Source organism: Peromyscus leucopus, chromosome 12, assembly GCF_004664715.2.
Source record: "Peromyscus leucopus breed LL Stock chromosome 12, UCI_PerLeu_2.1, whole genome shotgun sequence".
NCBI lineage: Eukaryota > Metazoa > Chordata > Mammalia > Rodentia > Cricetidae > Peromyscus > Peromyscus leucopus.
The window spans coordinates 50,434,337-50,451,722 of NC_051073.1; the positions used below are offsets into that span (position 1 = coordinate 50,434,337).

The 17,386-nt window shown below is 40.8% G+C and overlaps 1 protein-coding gene across 6 annotated transcripts in view; it reads left to right on the forward strand.

Annotated features, from left to right (window-relative positions):
- The window catches only part of Phldb2 (pleckstrin homology like domain family B member 2), a 235,332-nt gene that overhangs the window by 152,795 nt on the left and 65,151 nt on the right, over positions 1 to 17,386 (forward strand). For all 6 annotated transcript variants that reach the window (XM_037209732.1, XM_037209733.1, XM_037209734.1 and 3 more), the window contains one exon: positions 1,072 to 2,408. In XM_037209732.1, coding sequence (XP_037065627.1) covers positions 1,072 to 2,408 — 1,337 coding nt within the window. The remainder of the gene's footprint in view (positions 1 to 1,071; positions 2,409 to 17,386) is intronic.

Genomic DNA, 17,386 nt, shown 5'->3' on the forward strand with positions numbered 1-17,386 from the left:
AAAGAGAATGAAGTCTTCCCTCTACAGTATGAGGATAGGCTTGATTGAAAAACGTTTTGAGGCTTTTGCCTATCGAACAATGGGAGTTAGTGGGTAAATATAAGATAAAAATTCTAGACATAATCTTTTTCATCAAGCATTAGTCTCTGAGGTGCCTGAGGGCTAGAGGAAAGTCTTAGCCCCTATTAACATTATTTATTACTTATTAACATTAAATTGTGTTTTTCCTTTGTTAGTATCTAAAATAGTTTCTATCACTCAGAAATAAAAGCCTTTTCATTTTCAGTGCTAGTTTTAATTCGAGGATATTTTCATAGATTAAAACTTTAAGTCAATGTTTGAACTAAAACCCAAAACATATACTTATTTTTGGAAAAATATTTACTCACGGAAGATACTATCTTATGTTGTCTCTTGAATGATGGGTGGAGTGTGATAGGTAGACCAGAAGGCTCAAAGTGTTTCTGTTAGAGAAGAGGGCTCACTACCAAGAGAGCACAGCACATTAAGGGTACCAAGGGATTTGAAGAATAGAATAGTTTTAAATAGGCCACTTTGACCATGTGGCATCAATCTTGGGAACACCTTTGCTCCACTATCTCTTGCCTCTTTCTGATGAGCCCAGGAGCTTCCAGCTTTGCACTTAAGAAGTGAACTTCCAACTCATCCCTCCAAAAGAACCATATGCTGGATCAGTGTGTAACATAAATCATCTTCCCCGGTCAAGATGCAGATTTTGTTTCTTCAGGACTGAGACAGTAATGAGTCTAGCAGAAACATCTAAAGGAAAAGCTATTGAATGATTCTTTAAGGCATAGGCAAAGTATTCAGGAAGCAGGTGATTTTCCAAAGACTAGAACACTGAGGGAAAAATTGCCTTCCTTATATACAAGCCTAATCCTGCGCCATCATTTCACAGGGGATTTGTTTCCCTCAAATACTGTTGTCATCTTGAGTTATTTTTCTTTTGTATCAAAGATACATAACCCTGATAAGTGGTCCTTATTTTTCAGCTCCTAGTAGAGTTTCATATATTTTTTATTTAAAACGTTCTCTTTTTTCCCTTTACAGGGTCCAGCAATATCATGGCAGAAGGTAGCAGCAGACAGAAGCAGCTGGAATTACAAAATGGTAGCTTAGAGGAAGGATTTGTGGTCCGTTCCCTGGAGATCGAGCCCCAGAACATGATGGAGAGCCTAAGCCCCCGGAAATATTCATCCAGTCTGAAGTTTAAAGCCAACGGAGACTATTCTGGCTCATATTTAACCCTCTCACAACCTGTGTCTACCAAGAGAAGCCCTTCTCCCTTGGGCGCCAGTGTCAGGAGCAGCCCCTCCTTGGCCAAAATCCAGGGAAGCAAACAATTTTGTGATGGAACTGACAAAAATGTTTCCATGAAACCTCCTACTTCGTTCCTCAGCTCTGCAGTCTCTCTTAGTGGATATCCACTCGGGAGAGCAGATTTGGATCATTATACTAGTCGGGACAGTGAGAGGTCCTCCAGATTCTCAGAGAAGCCTCCCTATTCCAGATACAGCTCTAGGAATAAATCACATGACAACGTCTACTTTCTCGGGGGCCTGGAAGGAAGAAAAGCCTCTGGCTCGCTCCTGACCATGTGGAATGGAGGTTCCTTGAGTGGCGCTGGCTCCGCACCCGCCAGCAGATCTGGGGCAGCGAGCATGCCTTCAAGCCCCAAGCAAGCTAGGAAAATGAACCTTCAGGACAACTTGACCCTTCAGCCCAGGTTAAGCAGGCACAAGGAGCCAGCCTCTGAAAACGTCAGTGTGAGAACAAGGAAGTATTCAGGGAGCAGCCTGAGTAATATGGGTGCCTACAGCCGATCGCTTCCTAGGTTGTACAAAGCCACGGACAACCAGATGCCGCCTCTCAGCCTGCCTCCGAGAAATTCCCTGGGCAATTCCAAACGAGTTCAGTTAGGGGAAAAGGATCTACCTCATAGCATAGTGGATAATGACAATTACCTTAACTTTTCTGCTCTAAGCTCAGGGGTTCCGCCCTATAAAATCTCAATGTCAGAGGGAAATCCTTACGTCAGCTCCACACTCAGTGTCCCTGCCAGCCCTCGAATGGCTCGGAAGATGCTCCTGGCCTCCACCTCCTCTGATGACTTTGACAGGGCTTCATACTCAGGGACCAGCCCGAGCCATTCCTTAATTTCTGGAGAACCAGACCGAGTGCTTGTGGCCAGGAGGAACTTCTCTTGCGGATCTATGGAGTTTGATGATTCTGATCTGGAAAGCCTAAGACAGTCCTCCGAAACTCCCCAGCCTGTCCTTCGAGAACGGAAAAGTAGCATCAGCTCTATCTCAGGCCGCGACGATCTGATGGATTATCACCGACGGCAGAGGGAGGAGAGACTCAGGGAGCAGGAGATGGAGCGACTGGTAATCTTCCTCTTCTGACCTCACTATTCCCCTGACTTGCATCCGCAGGGTTGGAGACAGACTCCCAGGGTAGATGTAGGGGTATGGAATTCCCGCATGGACCAACCAGCCACTGCTGTCCATTCCACTTCTTGCTCTCAGTCCCATGTAACTAACTCTTCCTTGGCTAATATCTTTGGACACCTATGGGCATTTTGAAATTTACAAAGTTCAGGAGAGCCAGAGCCTCATGTTTATTTAGTGTTTCTGCAGAGTTCTAGAAGCTACTTTTTCTTTTCTTTACTCTCCTCTTCTATCCCTCACCATTGTTTTCTTCTTCTTCTTCTTCTTCTTCTTCTTCTTCTTCTTCTTCTTCTTCTTCTTCTTCTTCTTCTTCTTCTTCTTCTTTTTCTTCTTCTCCTCCTCCTCCTCCTCCTCCTCCTCCTTTTTCTTCCTCTTCCTCTTCCTCCTCTTTCTCTTCTTCTTCTTTTTCTTCCTCCTCCTCCTTCTCTCCCTCCTCCTCCTCCTTTTCCTTCTTATGTGCTAGGAATTGAAAACAACCACTAGAAACACTAATGTCTAGTTGTGAATTTTGCTGACTTTCTTCTATCTTATGAGCTTTTCTAAGACCAAGAGGAAGTGATAGTGGTACTTATGTCATTGAATTCACTGGTATGTATTTGAGACAGAAGTTGTCAGGGAGATAATAACACAAGAATTTGTACAGCAAGTCATCTGGAAAGGTGAAGGGTTGCCTTGATCTCAACAACGCTCAGGTTTTTCCATACTGTTCACATAACACCAGACTCGCTTCAGCTGTGCTCTTACTTCATCCAGCACCTCCTACAAACACAAAATACACTGAGTTCACTCTCTTTTCAATTGAAAATGAGTTTATGCTTCAAAGTGAAAAAATAATGAAAGTAAAAGGACAATGACGAAAGGAAAAATTCCTCAGCAGCCCCATTGGTAAAGGAGAACATTCAAGGGTTAATTTTCCATTCTCTTTTCGGGGAGTTTTATTTTAGAATGAGTACATGTCAGAGACTGTTTTGCTTCGCTGGTGATTAATGACCTCCTTAGTGAGAGAAGCTATGGTAGAGCTGGTTTACAAAAGTGTAGGATTATCCAAGATATTTTAATTGCTAAAAAAATGTATGTTGGAATAAGGTTTCTCAATCACATGGAAAAATTGACTTGTGCCTACAGTGCAATAAACTTTGTATTATATGGACAGAAACCATCTACACTATGCAACATTTGTTTGACATTTCAGAACAAGAATCACATGTCAGTCAAGGTTTTGATAAGTTTATGCTCTTCCTAACTAAGAGCAGTAGATGACAGCACATGCATACCCCTAGATAACTAAATGTCCCTTCTGTGTATCAGTATGACACTGTCTTTGTTGTCATCAGTCATCACTAGAGATAATCCATGATCACAAAAAAGCATTGTGCCTAGGCTCGATTCGCTGACATAATTCAGAAAGCCATTCAGTTAGCAAGCAGATATCTATACATGGACACTAAAAAGACCTGCACTGTGCTATGCAACTATTATTAATGATATCAGAGAATCAACTTTGATAATTTACTATGGAATCTGGAGAGCCTTCCCTGTGAATTTTTTCTCTCTAGAGATCTTTCTGTACTTTGCATAATGACTCTTGTATCACAAGGATGGGAAAACCAATCAGGAACTTCATGTGCCTTGAGCTTCATCTTTAGCATATGTAAATGTTAGTGAATTCCTCTGGTCCTCCAGAGTCTCCCAACCTAAGGCTCCTGACAGTGCCAGTAGTGACTTTACTTGCTGCTTGCAAGGCTGGAACTCCATAAGTCATGAACAAGATCAACTTCTAGGGAGGTCTTGATGATATTGTTAGGACTATTACCTGTAATCTCCTTTCCTTAATAATGACTTGTTGTATTGTATAAAATGAGACCTATCACAAATGACCAGGCTGAATGCTCTTTCTATACCTGAGGTAGACAGCTTATAAAGAGATAAGGTCATTTTGACTTACAGTTTAGGATTCAATTGTCCCATTGCTTCTGGGTGATGCGTCATGGCAGGGAACATGGGCAGAGCAAAGCTGTCCATTTCCTGGACAGGATACAGTGAAAAGAGGAAGACACCAGGGTCCCACAATCCTCTTTAAGGACACAATCCCAACAACTAGAAGGTCTCTCACTAGATTCTAGCTCTAAATTTCCACCAATCCCAATAGCTTTAAACACATGGACCTTTGGAATGCTTAAGATTGATTCTTTTGGGGGCTGGAAAGATGGCCCAGTGGTTAAGAGCATTGGCTGCTCTTCCAGAGGACCTGGGTTCAATTCCCAGTACCCACATGGCAGCTCACAACTGCCTCTAACTCCAGTTTCAATGGATCCAACACCCTTACACAGACATACATGTAGGCAAAACATCAATGCTTATAAAATAAAAATAAATTTTTTAAAAAAGATTGATTCTTTTGTGTACTAAAGAAAAAAGTTTAGCTAATTCAGAAATGGTAGAATTTTGTCTTTTTAAATATATAAAGATATATCACCATTAGCATTAAGCCTGAAAATTACTTTTTATGGTACTAAATCTTTGCTCCAAAGGCATTTGTATAGAACACATTTTTATTGCTTTTTGTAAGCATGAGCTGAAATGCTTCAAAATTATGGTACTAAATCTTTGCTCCAAAGGCATTTACATAGAACACATTTTTATTGCTTTTTGTAAGCATGAGCTGGAATTCTTCAAAATCAGTCTCATTCCAGTGTAAACAGCTGAATTTGAGTTTTATATGAACAGTGTGCTTGTCATTTTTTATGTTGAAAAAAAAAACACTTTATGAGTAAACCATAAATATATTTCAACTTTGGGTTGGAAAAGATGGTTTAGTGAGTAAGAGCCCCTGTTCTGTAAACATGAAAAAGTAAGTTCAAATCTCTAGCACCCATGTAAAAAGCTGGGCATATATTCGCATGCTGTAACCTCAGCGTTGGGAGACAGAGACAGGTTCTGAGAACTCACTGGCCACCCAGCTGAACTGATGAGCTTCCAGTTCAGTGAGAGATATTATCTCATCAATGAGGCAGAAAACCATTGAAGAAGACAGTCAACATCCTTCCCTGACTTCCACATACTTGCTTGCATGCAACCACTTATACCATACACACATATTCCGCATACATATATATATACACAACACATAAACATACTGTACACACATACATCATACATATACACGTACACCACATTCACAATAGTATACTTTCTGCCAAATGTTAACATTGTATTACTTTTCTTTATTATTATTATTATTATTATTATTATTGTATGTATGGTGTGTATGCATGTGTGCACATGTACCATAGTGTGTGTGTGTGTGTGTGTGTGTGTGTGTGTGTGTGTGTGTGTGTAGATCAGAGGACAACTTTGTAGAGTTGGTTCTTTCCTTCCATTTTTATTTGGGTTTCAGGGGTCTAATTAAGGTCACCCATGTTTGCCACAAGTCCTTGTACCTGCTGAGCCATCTTGCCGGCTCGTATTACTTTTTTATAGACAGAATTTTCATGTGTTAAAAACCAGGGAACCAACATTTGTACTTCAAACACACAATTTTCAGTTTCTATTAACTTCTGATCTTTATTACCTCCTTTCAAATTCTGGAACAACCAGGTCATAAAAAACAAAAATATGTAATTGAAATATGCTAGAGATTATAGTATATAGAGACTAAATATACACAGACTAAAGTTTTGTGTAATGTATGCTGGTCTTGAACTCCCTATGTATCCAAAGCTTCTACCTCACAACTGCTAGGATTTATGGGCACACACCACCCAGCCTGGCCTTGACTGTCCGACTCACTTTCTCATAAAAAAACAGTGCCAGTGAATCATTAGTTTGGGTAGGAAGAGGCTTTTGCTTAACACAGAAGACTAAAGTATCAGAAGTTGACTTTGTTTCCTTGGAATTTGGGGATTGTTAGATTTATTTAAATGCTCTTTAATCTCTATAAACCAGTCCGAACAGCAGGCTCCTGGATTCTAATTTATTGGTGTCCTTGAGAGACAGGAAAATGTTTCCCCCCCACACGGTGATTTCTTTTTTCTCAAGGATTTCGCATGAATTCGACTTCCTCAGTTACAAGCCTCAAGTAGACAACAAAACACAAAATGCCTCTCCTTTAAGGCCACTGTTCTTTTATTTGATATGAAAATGTATTCCTGGTTGGATACAAACACATTATAAGTAATAACTACAAAGAAATGCTCTGCCATCTCTCACCTGTCCAGGCTAGATTTTAGTCTTAAGTGTCAGAAAATTAATGGCCAGAGCAAAAACCAGAAGCATGAATACTGTTACCACCGATGGGGACAGCCACCGTGTGGGCAGATCTAGCCTATTGCCTACCAATTAAAAAAAAAATCAATAATGGAGAACCAGGAAAATGGAAACTTCACAGTCAGTGAAGAGCAAAGTTTTACTGACATTCTGAATTTATTCCAGAAGTCAAGAAAAGATGGGCCTGGTCCATGCACTCGCTCCATGGGCATCAAGAGTCAATTAACTCCAAGAGTGAATCCACTTGAACATTGCAGTTTCTGATATGAATGTAGAGTAGATGAACACTCGAGAGTTATTTAACCCCTTAATGTGGAAGCCATGCATCAGAAAGTGGAGTCACAGTTACAATACAATATCTAATATTTTAACTTAATTGTGGTTTTTTTCCCTAACTTATTCAATTTTTGTTGAAAACTCAAGATAATTGAAGTTACCATTAAAAATGAAACCACAATTATGAACCTCTCAGGGCCTAGTAGTGAAATGTAATCGCTCCGAGTCTATATTAAGTAGCCTCCAACTGCCATGTTGAGAAGTTTTGATTTTAACATTTTTTTCTTCCATCTTAGCTGCCTATTCATTTCCAGCCATTATTCCTGTCCTGGTTTACACGTCCTCTCCACCACTGTGTGATTTTGTTGGAAATCAGGTATAGGGCTTTGATTTAGCTGTTTTGACCTGTGTGCATGTGAAGTCTTGGGATGGTGATATTGTGTATGTGTGAGTCTGTCAAGCTTGAGACAGCCATTTGGGCATTTCAGTTCTCTCATTCTGAGTTGTGGTCCACAGAGAGTTGGGATGCTGACTGACTGATAAGATGTTCTACAGGCTAGAGAAACGACTATAGAGTAATCAGATTTCATCCATTTGATATCTGCATATTTCCCCATCATCCAGATGTAGTGATGGCCCCTTATGGCCCAGATATTCTAAAGAAGAGAAAATTTAAAATTTAAACTTAATTCTGTCTCAAGTAAGTGCATTATTTGGCAACATTGCCCAAAGCATCTGCTTTCTATTGTGGAGAACCAGTGGATTCCACAAATTGCACTGTGGTAGTGCAGTATTTTCCTTTGGGCTGATGGTAGTCATTTGCAAGGCTTGGTAAACAGGGTTGTTGTGGTTTAGAACTGCATAGGGCCATAGTTGATGCTTACTTCCTAAACACATTGTAATAGAATGCCAGCTCCTAGGAGGCACACCATGAAATGAGGTTTTCTGGATTTTTTTTTAAACATAGTCTATGAGAGTCCCTGAAGCTAAGGTTAGCTTGTTTGAAAGCCACATATCTTTATTTCCATAATAGTCATATGACATGTCTGAGTAAGCAGTTCTTTGATATTTGAAAGGTATTTTGTGATTGTAGTATCTCTTACACCATTTTATACAATCAAAGAATTTTAATTTGTAAGTGGCTAGGCTAGTGTTTGTCTTGTTCAATACTGGAGATTGGCCTCACAGTCTGATAACTGGAGTAACCAGAGGGTCTCACATGCATTTTTTTTTTAAAGAGTAATCAATTTTTTTTCTGTCCAGCTTGACATCCAGTCCAGCTTTGCATTCTGTGGCTGTTGGTTGCACCCTTGGTCCCTAGACAATATGAGATCTGTTTTTCTTTCAATTGAAAAAAAAAAAAGATGAAAAGAGTTATTTTTCCTTATTTTAGAAATTTTGGAGGAATTCTTGGAGGAACAGGAACAATAGTGTGTGTGTGTGTGTGTGTGTGTGTGTGTGTGTGTGTCTGTCTGTCTGTCTGTCTGCCTGTCTACCTCTTTATATATTATTACACACACACACACACATACACACACACACACACACACAGATTTAGTATATTGGCTCATATGACTGAAGGTTCCATAGTCCCATCATGGCCCTCTGCATGGTGCTGAGCCCGAGAACCTAGTGTAGCTTCTCGGTCCAAAGAGCTGGCAGCCTCAGGACAAGGGGGGCTAATGATGAGCACCAGTTTGAGGGTGAGGCCTGGAAGCTCTCCTGTGAAGTTGCTGGTGTGAGACCTGTTGAAAGGCTGAAGAAGCTGGGATCTGATATCCATGGGTGATGACAGCAGCAATAGATGCCTTCTCCCAGGAAGAGCAGAGCTCAGCTGACTGGCTTCTTCCTTCTTTAGCTTTTTGTCCTACTGGGGCCCCAATCCTTTTAGAAGGTGCCACCAATATTCATAGGAGAAATTGACCCTCTGGTGTTGTCTTTCGGGCCAGTCATCTCTGGAAATGCGAACAGAGACATGGCCAGACATGTTACTCATCTGGATGTCTCTCATTTCAATCCAGTTGACAATCAAGACAAACCATCATGAATTTGTTTCTTTGTTGTTGTTTTGAGTAAGGATTGGTGCTTTCCACAGCCATATGAGAACCAAGGCTGTGGCTCCCAGCAAGTCCCTGAATCTTGTTTATGCACTGCTGATTAGATCATAAATCTGATGTTTCCAAAATTAAATAAGAGTGTCATTGAACATATTTAAGAAATGTGTTTATACCATCCATTTGCATGTTTTTCAGTCCTTTGATGCAAACACAGACACTATTTTAAAGATCAGAGAGTTGGTGGCTAATATTATTCAATTTTGTCATGAAGACAAAGTTGGGTAGAAATCCAAAACTGAGGAAGAGCACGGGGAGGCCAAATCCATTTCATCTGTAGATGTGTTGCACATCTCTTCTCGTTCCTGCTCTCCCTGTCTCCTTATCACCCCAGATCCAGCAAAACAGCTTAAGGCATCCATTCCTTTGTGCCAGAGCTGGGCTGAATTAAACTTGGTGAGATCTCTTGGTTGGATAGGAGAAGAGGTAGAATCTGATGCTAAGAGAATGGTTATTGTTGTTTTAGTGCAGCATTAATCTTTTTTATCTTATCAAGAGAGTCTTTGGAACATGAAAGCAAGCTTAAGTATGGAAGATGGCTTTGTCCTCCCAGTCCCCCTGAAACAGTTCCCCTTCCTGACATGGCCCTTCTGCTTGCTACATCCTGACTGTGCTTTTTGGGAAGTTAGCCAGAGGTGTGATACAAACCTTGTAGCTAGAGTTTTCCTGCCTTGCCCACAGTCAGGACAAATCTTTGTCACCCGCCGGTCCCACAGCCGCTCAGACCCAACCAAGTAAACACAGAGACTTATATTGCATACAAACTGTATGGCTGTGGCAGGCTTCTTGCTAACTGTTCTTATAGCTTAAATTAATCCATTTCCATAAATCTATACCTTGCCACGTGGCTGGTGGCTTACTGGCGTCTTCACATACTGCTGGTCATGGCAGCAGCTGGCAGTGTCTCTGCCTCAGCCTTCTGCTTCCCAGTATTCTCCTCTCTCCTTGTCCCACCTACTTCCTGCCTGGCTACTAGCCAATCAGTGTTTTATTTATTGACCAATCAGAGCAACAGATTTGACATACAGACCATCCCACAGCAAAACCTAGGGTGTGAGAGGTTGGTCTATGAAACAAATGAACTCAGTGGCTCCAGTTTTTTAAAGCAATATCCAGAGATGATGACTGTCTTTTTGTAGTCTAGGTTAGAATAACCAGTAGCTGATTACTCTTCGTCTCTTTGTGTTCAGACTGAAAGATAAGTTGAGTGATTTCTGTGGAACCTTTTCTTTATTAGCTTCTGCATTTGAAGTAGCCAGTGGTTCCCCACCATTCCATCTTTTCTTCCACTCGGGCACTGCTGGACCTAGCTTAGAAATAGCATGCAAGCCATAAATGTGAGCCACAGTCATCCTAAACTTTCTTACTTTAAGAAAAGCTTTTTAAAAAGAAGTTGGAATTAAGTACACAGCATCCAGCAGAACAAAATTAGGTTGAAAGTTCTGCCTATATCCAAATAAGCTGCTTCTAAGTAAACAGCTTTCCTTGGTCTCTAAATAAATAAATCTATAACCACTGGGTAATATATAGAATATTATCTATCGTCAAACCATCTTGGAGATGTTCATTGGAGAACAAAGTGAGAGCTTCCTCTCTTCACCTTTCAAATGAAAAATTGATGGCATATACGTATGCATTCATTAAATATTGAAGGATCAATCATTAGCAAACTAGGACTGCCAGTTCTGTGAACTGAAAGAAGAAAGAGTTGGCAAGCTTTATCCTTCTTCCTCTCCTGTTGGAGACAGATGTGCAGGAAAGGAGTATGGAGGGAAGCTTAGCGGTTCACATCCGTTTAATGATTTCACATGAGGGCAATGCGGAGCTAAAACCTGTGTGATTCTATATTGCAAGAGACTGTGGCAGTGGCTGTTAAAACAGGCTCGTCTATGGTTGAGAGCAACCCTATGTTCTTATTACAGTGGCAGTACAGGCCACTGCCTCTTGATGGCGCCATGCATTTAGAAATGCTTCTCAGAAGGTGACTGCTGAGGACTCTGAATCATCAAAGCTTTTCACTCTCCAGCTGGATGCTAAAATACAGAAGGCTGCCTTGACTGAAAAGAGCCCTGAATGCCATTATGGCAGTTACGGAGGAAACACTAGTTTTTAAAGAAGAAACAAAGCTCCTGAAAAAAAAAAAAAAATCATGGATCATGTGGGCAAAAACTAAAAGAAAATTGAAAATATATTTTATTGATATCAACACTTGGTATCAATAATATATCAATATCAATATGAGCCTGAGCACTTGAAAGGGGCCTGCTGACTTTTCAGTAAGGGAGGAAACACTAGTTTTTAAAGAAGAAACAAAGCCCCTGGGGGAAAAAAATTCATGGACCATGTGGGCAAAAACTAAAAGAAAATTGAAAATATATTTTTATTGATACCAACAGTACCTGAGCACTTGAGAGGGGCTGCTGACTATTCAGTAAGTGTGACCCTCACATTCATTGCAAATTATTTAGTGTATTTAAATTAGAAGCCTTTTAATAGATCTGCCTTTAAAAACCGATTTCCCTAGGAGAACAGGTTTCAGTGACTTCGGGTTAATGTGATAATGTGTATTTCCACACTGTAGAAAGGCTCATGGGAAGATTTGCAAGGGACAATGTTTTTAAAGTTTTTGATTGGTATTTCAAGAAGCAAAGAAACATACACGTATCACATCACTTCATTCATGGGCATTTTCCTGGTTTGTTTCTATTGTTGTGATAAACAACATGAACGAAAACAACCTGGAGAGGAGGAGGTTTATTTGGCTTATGCTTACACACTACAGCCCTTTTACATGTATTAATAATTAAATGCATTTTTAATAGTTCAAATATTTTTCTACTTACATCTTTTTAAATTACTAGTCCCTTCTAACATAGAGGCAAGCTAGAAATAGAAGTCGAAGCAATAGGTTCAAAGGAGACGTAGCACTCATGTGTGTAAGGGTAAAATGCATGTTTGGAGACCTGCTTGGTGACATGATGCTCCAAGAGCTGAATGTCTCTGAGTACAAGCAAAGACAGGAAGTGACAAACTGCTCAGGCATTTGCATGATGGGATTACTCAGCCAACTGCTGAAGTTTTAAGGCAGAGCCTAGGGCAACGTGAGTAGCACCCCAGCTTTTATGTCAAGGATGAAATGTACGTTATAAAATGGATTTTGTTAATATTCTTTCTAGAATCTTCTCTATTGGATTTAAGGTACTGTGGGAACTATATGTTGGTCTGTTTTGGTGGGCGTAGAGGAGTGAATAACAGTGAAACATTCAGGAGATTTCCTTCAGGTTACTGTAACAGTGAAAGAGGAGTCTCATCTGAGCACGGTGCTGTAGTGGTCACATTCTAGGTACCCTGTTTTAAACACTAAACTGAAACACAAGGCACTTGCCTTGCAGGAAGCTGCAAAGGTATATCCAGAACCAGAATTCAAACTCCAGGGGGCTGGCCCTGAGTTGTGAGCTTAGCTGCAGTGACTCAGTGACGGGAAGGGACAGAGGAGGAAGAATAGGACATTTAAGCACGATGGTCTCCATCTCCTTAGGCAATGTGTTGCTTTATTTCAGTGTAGTTAGTATCTTGAAGGGATATTGAAAATCGGAGCTAAATGTCTTGGTTATTTGTTTATGTCTTATTCCCATGACTATTATTAATACATAGGAAGAGAATATCTGCATTCATATAAAATCTTCATAGCAATTTTCACATAACAGAAGTTGTGATCAGTTAATATTTGCCACCTTCCAAAAACCTGCAGTTGCCTCCCAAGTAAACACAACCACATAAAGCTATTGAACTTTTATTTTGTAGATGTGCCCCGTTCTATCTCAGCCCCATTGATGGCACAGATTCCAGCTCAGTCCTGCGGATGTGCCCCATTCCCGCTCAAGCCTGCTAATGGGCACAGGGTCAGTACAATTTAAACCAAAGGTGGTAGAATGAGGTACTTCCTTGACTATGAGTCTGAAAGTAGACTTCACAGTCTATAATATTCTCAGTTCAATGTTGAATGTCACATGAAGGTAATTCATAAAACCAAACAATAAGAACCAGTTACTTTTATCTACCACTTAATCAGATGGTCTGTCCCAAGCTAATCAGAACAGTAGAAAGGTGAGTTTGGGTAAATGGGAAGACCAATTACAAGGTGAAATGATGCTTTCTCTACCCAGCACTTGATTTCAAACACTACCTGCAGGTCCAGGAGTTCCCTAAGCTAGCATCAGAGTCAATAATTCATTAGAAGTTCTAACAGAACTCTCTGCAGACTGTAATAATGGTTACAGTTCTAGACATTTGAGAAAGGAATCAATAGACATCAGCCAAAGGAAGAGGCACACAGGGCAGAGTCCAGAGGGTAACAGAAGAGGTACTTGCGTCATCTCTCCAGGGGAGTCAGGTTGAACTTTTCTACTGGCCTTGGACAGGGTATATGGATTCCAGAGACTCTATTGTCCATAGAATTTTTATTGACTTTGTCATGTGGGCGTGCCTCATTGTAGTTTTAATCTTCTTGTTGAGTGGCAGACCCTGACCCAAGGCTTCCATAGAAAGTCACATGATCAGTCCTTCTGCAGTATCCAACCTCCATCCAATGTTTGTTAGATATTACTAACCCTACCCTAGATGAAGGTCTCTCTTTGGACAAAGCTAGATGTTTATTCAGTAAATAACTGAGGATTCCTTACCAGGATCCTTGTGTCCCTTCTCTCCAAGTTTTGGGCCAGTTTCCTGATAAAGTGAAGCACAGGTTATCAGTCATAATGGATTTCTAATGGATTCATAATAGGAAATAAGGTTACAATGTATTTCAGAGGTTTGAAATGACATAGATCTATTTCTTCCATATACTTCATGGCCAGTGTGGGTTGGTTGAGACCTCTGCTCCATGCTTCCTCTCTTGGAAACAAGACTGATAGAGCCAGCACTAGCTGGTAGGGTCAGTCTGTCATAGCTAAGGAAGCCATGTAATAAGTCTTACCAGCTTGTTATACAGGAGTGTCATCCATTGCTTCTTGCATTTCATCAGCCAGCAGAAATCTGAGGACCATGTAATTTGGGGATGAGTAGAGAAAAACCATTTTGACTGTGCCCCAAAAGAGAAAATGTTAATATCCCAGTTATTAACCTCAAGGGATTTAAATGTAGGAACAATTACACACACATGAGACTTGTAAGTATTTAAATGCTGGGATTACAGGCATACATTGCCATCACCAAGCCAGGCCTACTTAATTGAGACATTAGCACATGCTCCTGGCATCCTGGAAATTCTGTATACATGCTCTTAAGTCTAGCTCTTCACCTTCTGCCAGTCGTTTTTAGATCTTTGTATGCTCTGCCATTGAGTTACATTTCCATCCTTAATCCGGAGGGTTTTTGGTAAGCCTCTGTGAACTGCTGTTTCTGTAGCTGGTCACTTTTTTGTACCTCTTATTAAAATATGAATGAAGAAGGGACCCTTTTTTTCACCTACATATTCTGTAAACACCAATAGGAAGCCAGTAACTTAATAAACTTTTACCAAAGTCATGATTATGGAGACCATGAATCCCTAGCATTAAGAGAGAGAGAGACAGAGACAGAGAGACAGAGAGAGTGGCAGAGAGAGAGACAGAGAGACAGAGAGAAATATCCCTTGTCAAAAGAGATCCTTTGAAGAGAGAAAAGTGCTTCTTTTGACTAACTCATATAATTACTCCAGGGTGACACTTTTTGTTCTGTGAAATAATTGACTCAGCATATTGTAACAAATCACTAGCAGGCATTTCACTTTTGTTTATGCATTGGTAGCTGGTTTTCTACACAATTTATTTATTCAGTATTTTCCCAGTCTTGTGGGCTAGACCACCAGATGTTGGCTTCAGGGGAATGGATGCTTTTACTATCCCATCTAGGACATATAATAATAGAGCAATGTCAGAAATACTCTTCTGAAGTAGAAAGCTTGGAAATAAAAATTTATTACCAGCCCTCAACACCTTTAAAACATGCTAACGTCTAAGGTCAAAGAATTGCAGAGTCATATTGTCATTGTATTTTCTGAGCTATTATGACCCTGTCAAAATGCCCTTGGTGTATGTGGGATACAGAAATGGGGGAAGGGAGAATTAGAAAGAAGAGAGAAAATTTTTTTACAGTCATTTTGCTTTCTATATGCTTAGCCTCACAGTAATTTTGGCATCTGGACTAGCAGCCAGCAGTTTCTAAATGGGAGAATACTAATGTGGGATACTAGGTAGGATGATTTGGAGATCTCAGAGGGGCACACCTTCTGCTTTGCACTTTGCTATACAAAGCTTCAAAGAAAATTGAGTTTCATGATAGAGGTTTGTGCCCTGGCTTGAGGTCATACAGGAAAAGCAAAGGATTCCCCATGTGTTGACTAGTGTGGAACCAGACACCAGAATGGATCAAGCTGAAGGGAGAAGTATCTAGAGGGTCACTTCAGCTCAGTGCTTTCCTTAAAAGGCTTCCTGGAGAGTGCTTTCTGAAATGCTCTGCAGTCTCCCTTCTGACGCACTTCTCGAGCATCAGCTTCTTCCTCTTTGGCGTAGCTTTCAAGGGGCCAGTGTGTCTCGGCACCACATGGATTTCTTAGATTCGTGGGCAGCCAGGCTGCGTGTGTGTCTGATTCAATCTGGACAGACTGGCTGTGAATGGAGCGATAAGAATAGCGAGACACATACCAGTAGACCAAACTTCCTGTGCACAAGCCTTTGAATACTGCATTTCACTGTCTGAAATAGCATCCATCCTAGGGATGGGATCATTTATTCCCTCTGAAATGAAGCAACAGCTCAGGCAGCAAAGGCAACTATTTTGGGAAGGAGATGTGGGAGGAAGGTTGCTGTGTCTCCTAGTCTAGGCAAGAGTACCTCTCCTTCATTTGAAGATTATACCATTTCCTGGGGCCCTAAAAAAATGCAAATCAGTAATGTCAAATAATCCCAAATGGCAAGGCATCCTGTGTGGTCTATGAAGACAGAGAGTGAGTCTAGATGCTTCAGCATAAACCCAAATTGCAGAGAGGGGGATTTTCTTTGGAGATTCAGTTCCTGGTACAGATGTTGCAGAGGGAGGGGAAGAAATAACTAACCTATGTCCCTTTCCTCTACCTACACCCTCGCAGAGTGTTTTTTATGTATTCCTGTGTAGACTTTTCTTTATTGTTGGGAGAGTTTAAAATAAGTCAATAAATGTTGTGTCCCCTACTGCCTCGCCATAGAGCTGAGGTGGGTAGGGCTTGGCAGCTGGTGGCAGCTGCAGAGATAAATAAGGGCCCGGGATCCTGGATGAAAGGAGCCAGGCTTGTCCAGCTATGAGTGGCTGCCTGGGAAGAGGCCATGAGGACAGACCTGCAGCTGGAGCCCAGAAGTTCAAGCAGTGACGGGGAGGTGGGCGTTTACAGGGACCAGTTCAATGGACTTTTTGATGGAGTTATTATTCTTTTAGAGGGAGGGGGACACTTCAAAGGGCTCACAGATGTCAGATACACTTTGAGTTCTCGTTTTCGTCAGTTAGTTCACTGAATGGAAACCAGGGAACCACTGTGGTGTGTTATTTCTGTTTGTTACTACTGCGACTAAGAACTAACTCAGACTTTGCCTTCACAAATGAGCTGTGATTGGAATGAGAAGAAGCAGCAGAGTGTGCTGAATACCTTCCTGTTTTATTACTGATTGCCAGTTTGTGAAGTGTTTTTCTGTGGGGGGCTTGTGAAGTCTCTTTCCAATGTGGTAGACTTTAATCACAACAGATGGTCTTTGGGCTGGGTTCCTGTTTTCATCGTGGCTTTATATTTATGTGAGGCCCCCCACCCCAGGCAAGGCTGTCTAGGCTTATGAGAACCACTTGGTAAATTATTTCCTGCTGTTCATAACTAGGTTATTAATTTGCTTAAATTATAAATGTCTGTGTTTTTATATGGAGTCTTCTGAAGAACCAGTTAGTGAGTGGTATTATTTGAGACCTTGATAGCCTGTAGCCTTTTTTTTTTTTTAAGTAAATTATCATTTTATTTTCCAGCTACATGGATCACATGGTCAATTTTAGATTTTGAGCTATATTGATGCCATTCTATCTGGAATTGATGTGAAATGTTCTTTATTTTATTGCAACAGTTATACATTTTAATTCTATATTATTTATTTATGTGTGTGTGTGTGTGTGTGTGTGTGTGTGTGTGTGTGTGTGTGTGTGTTTAGGAGCACACAAGTGTGCACACATGCCACAGCCCACATATGGAGGTCAGAGGACAACTTG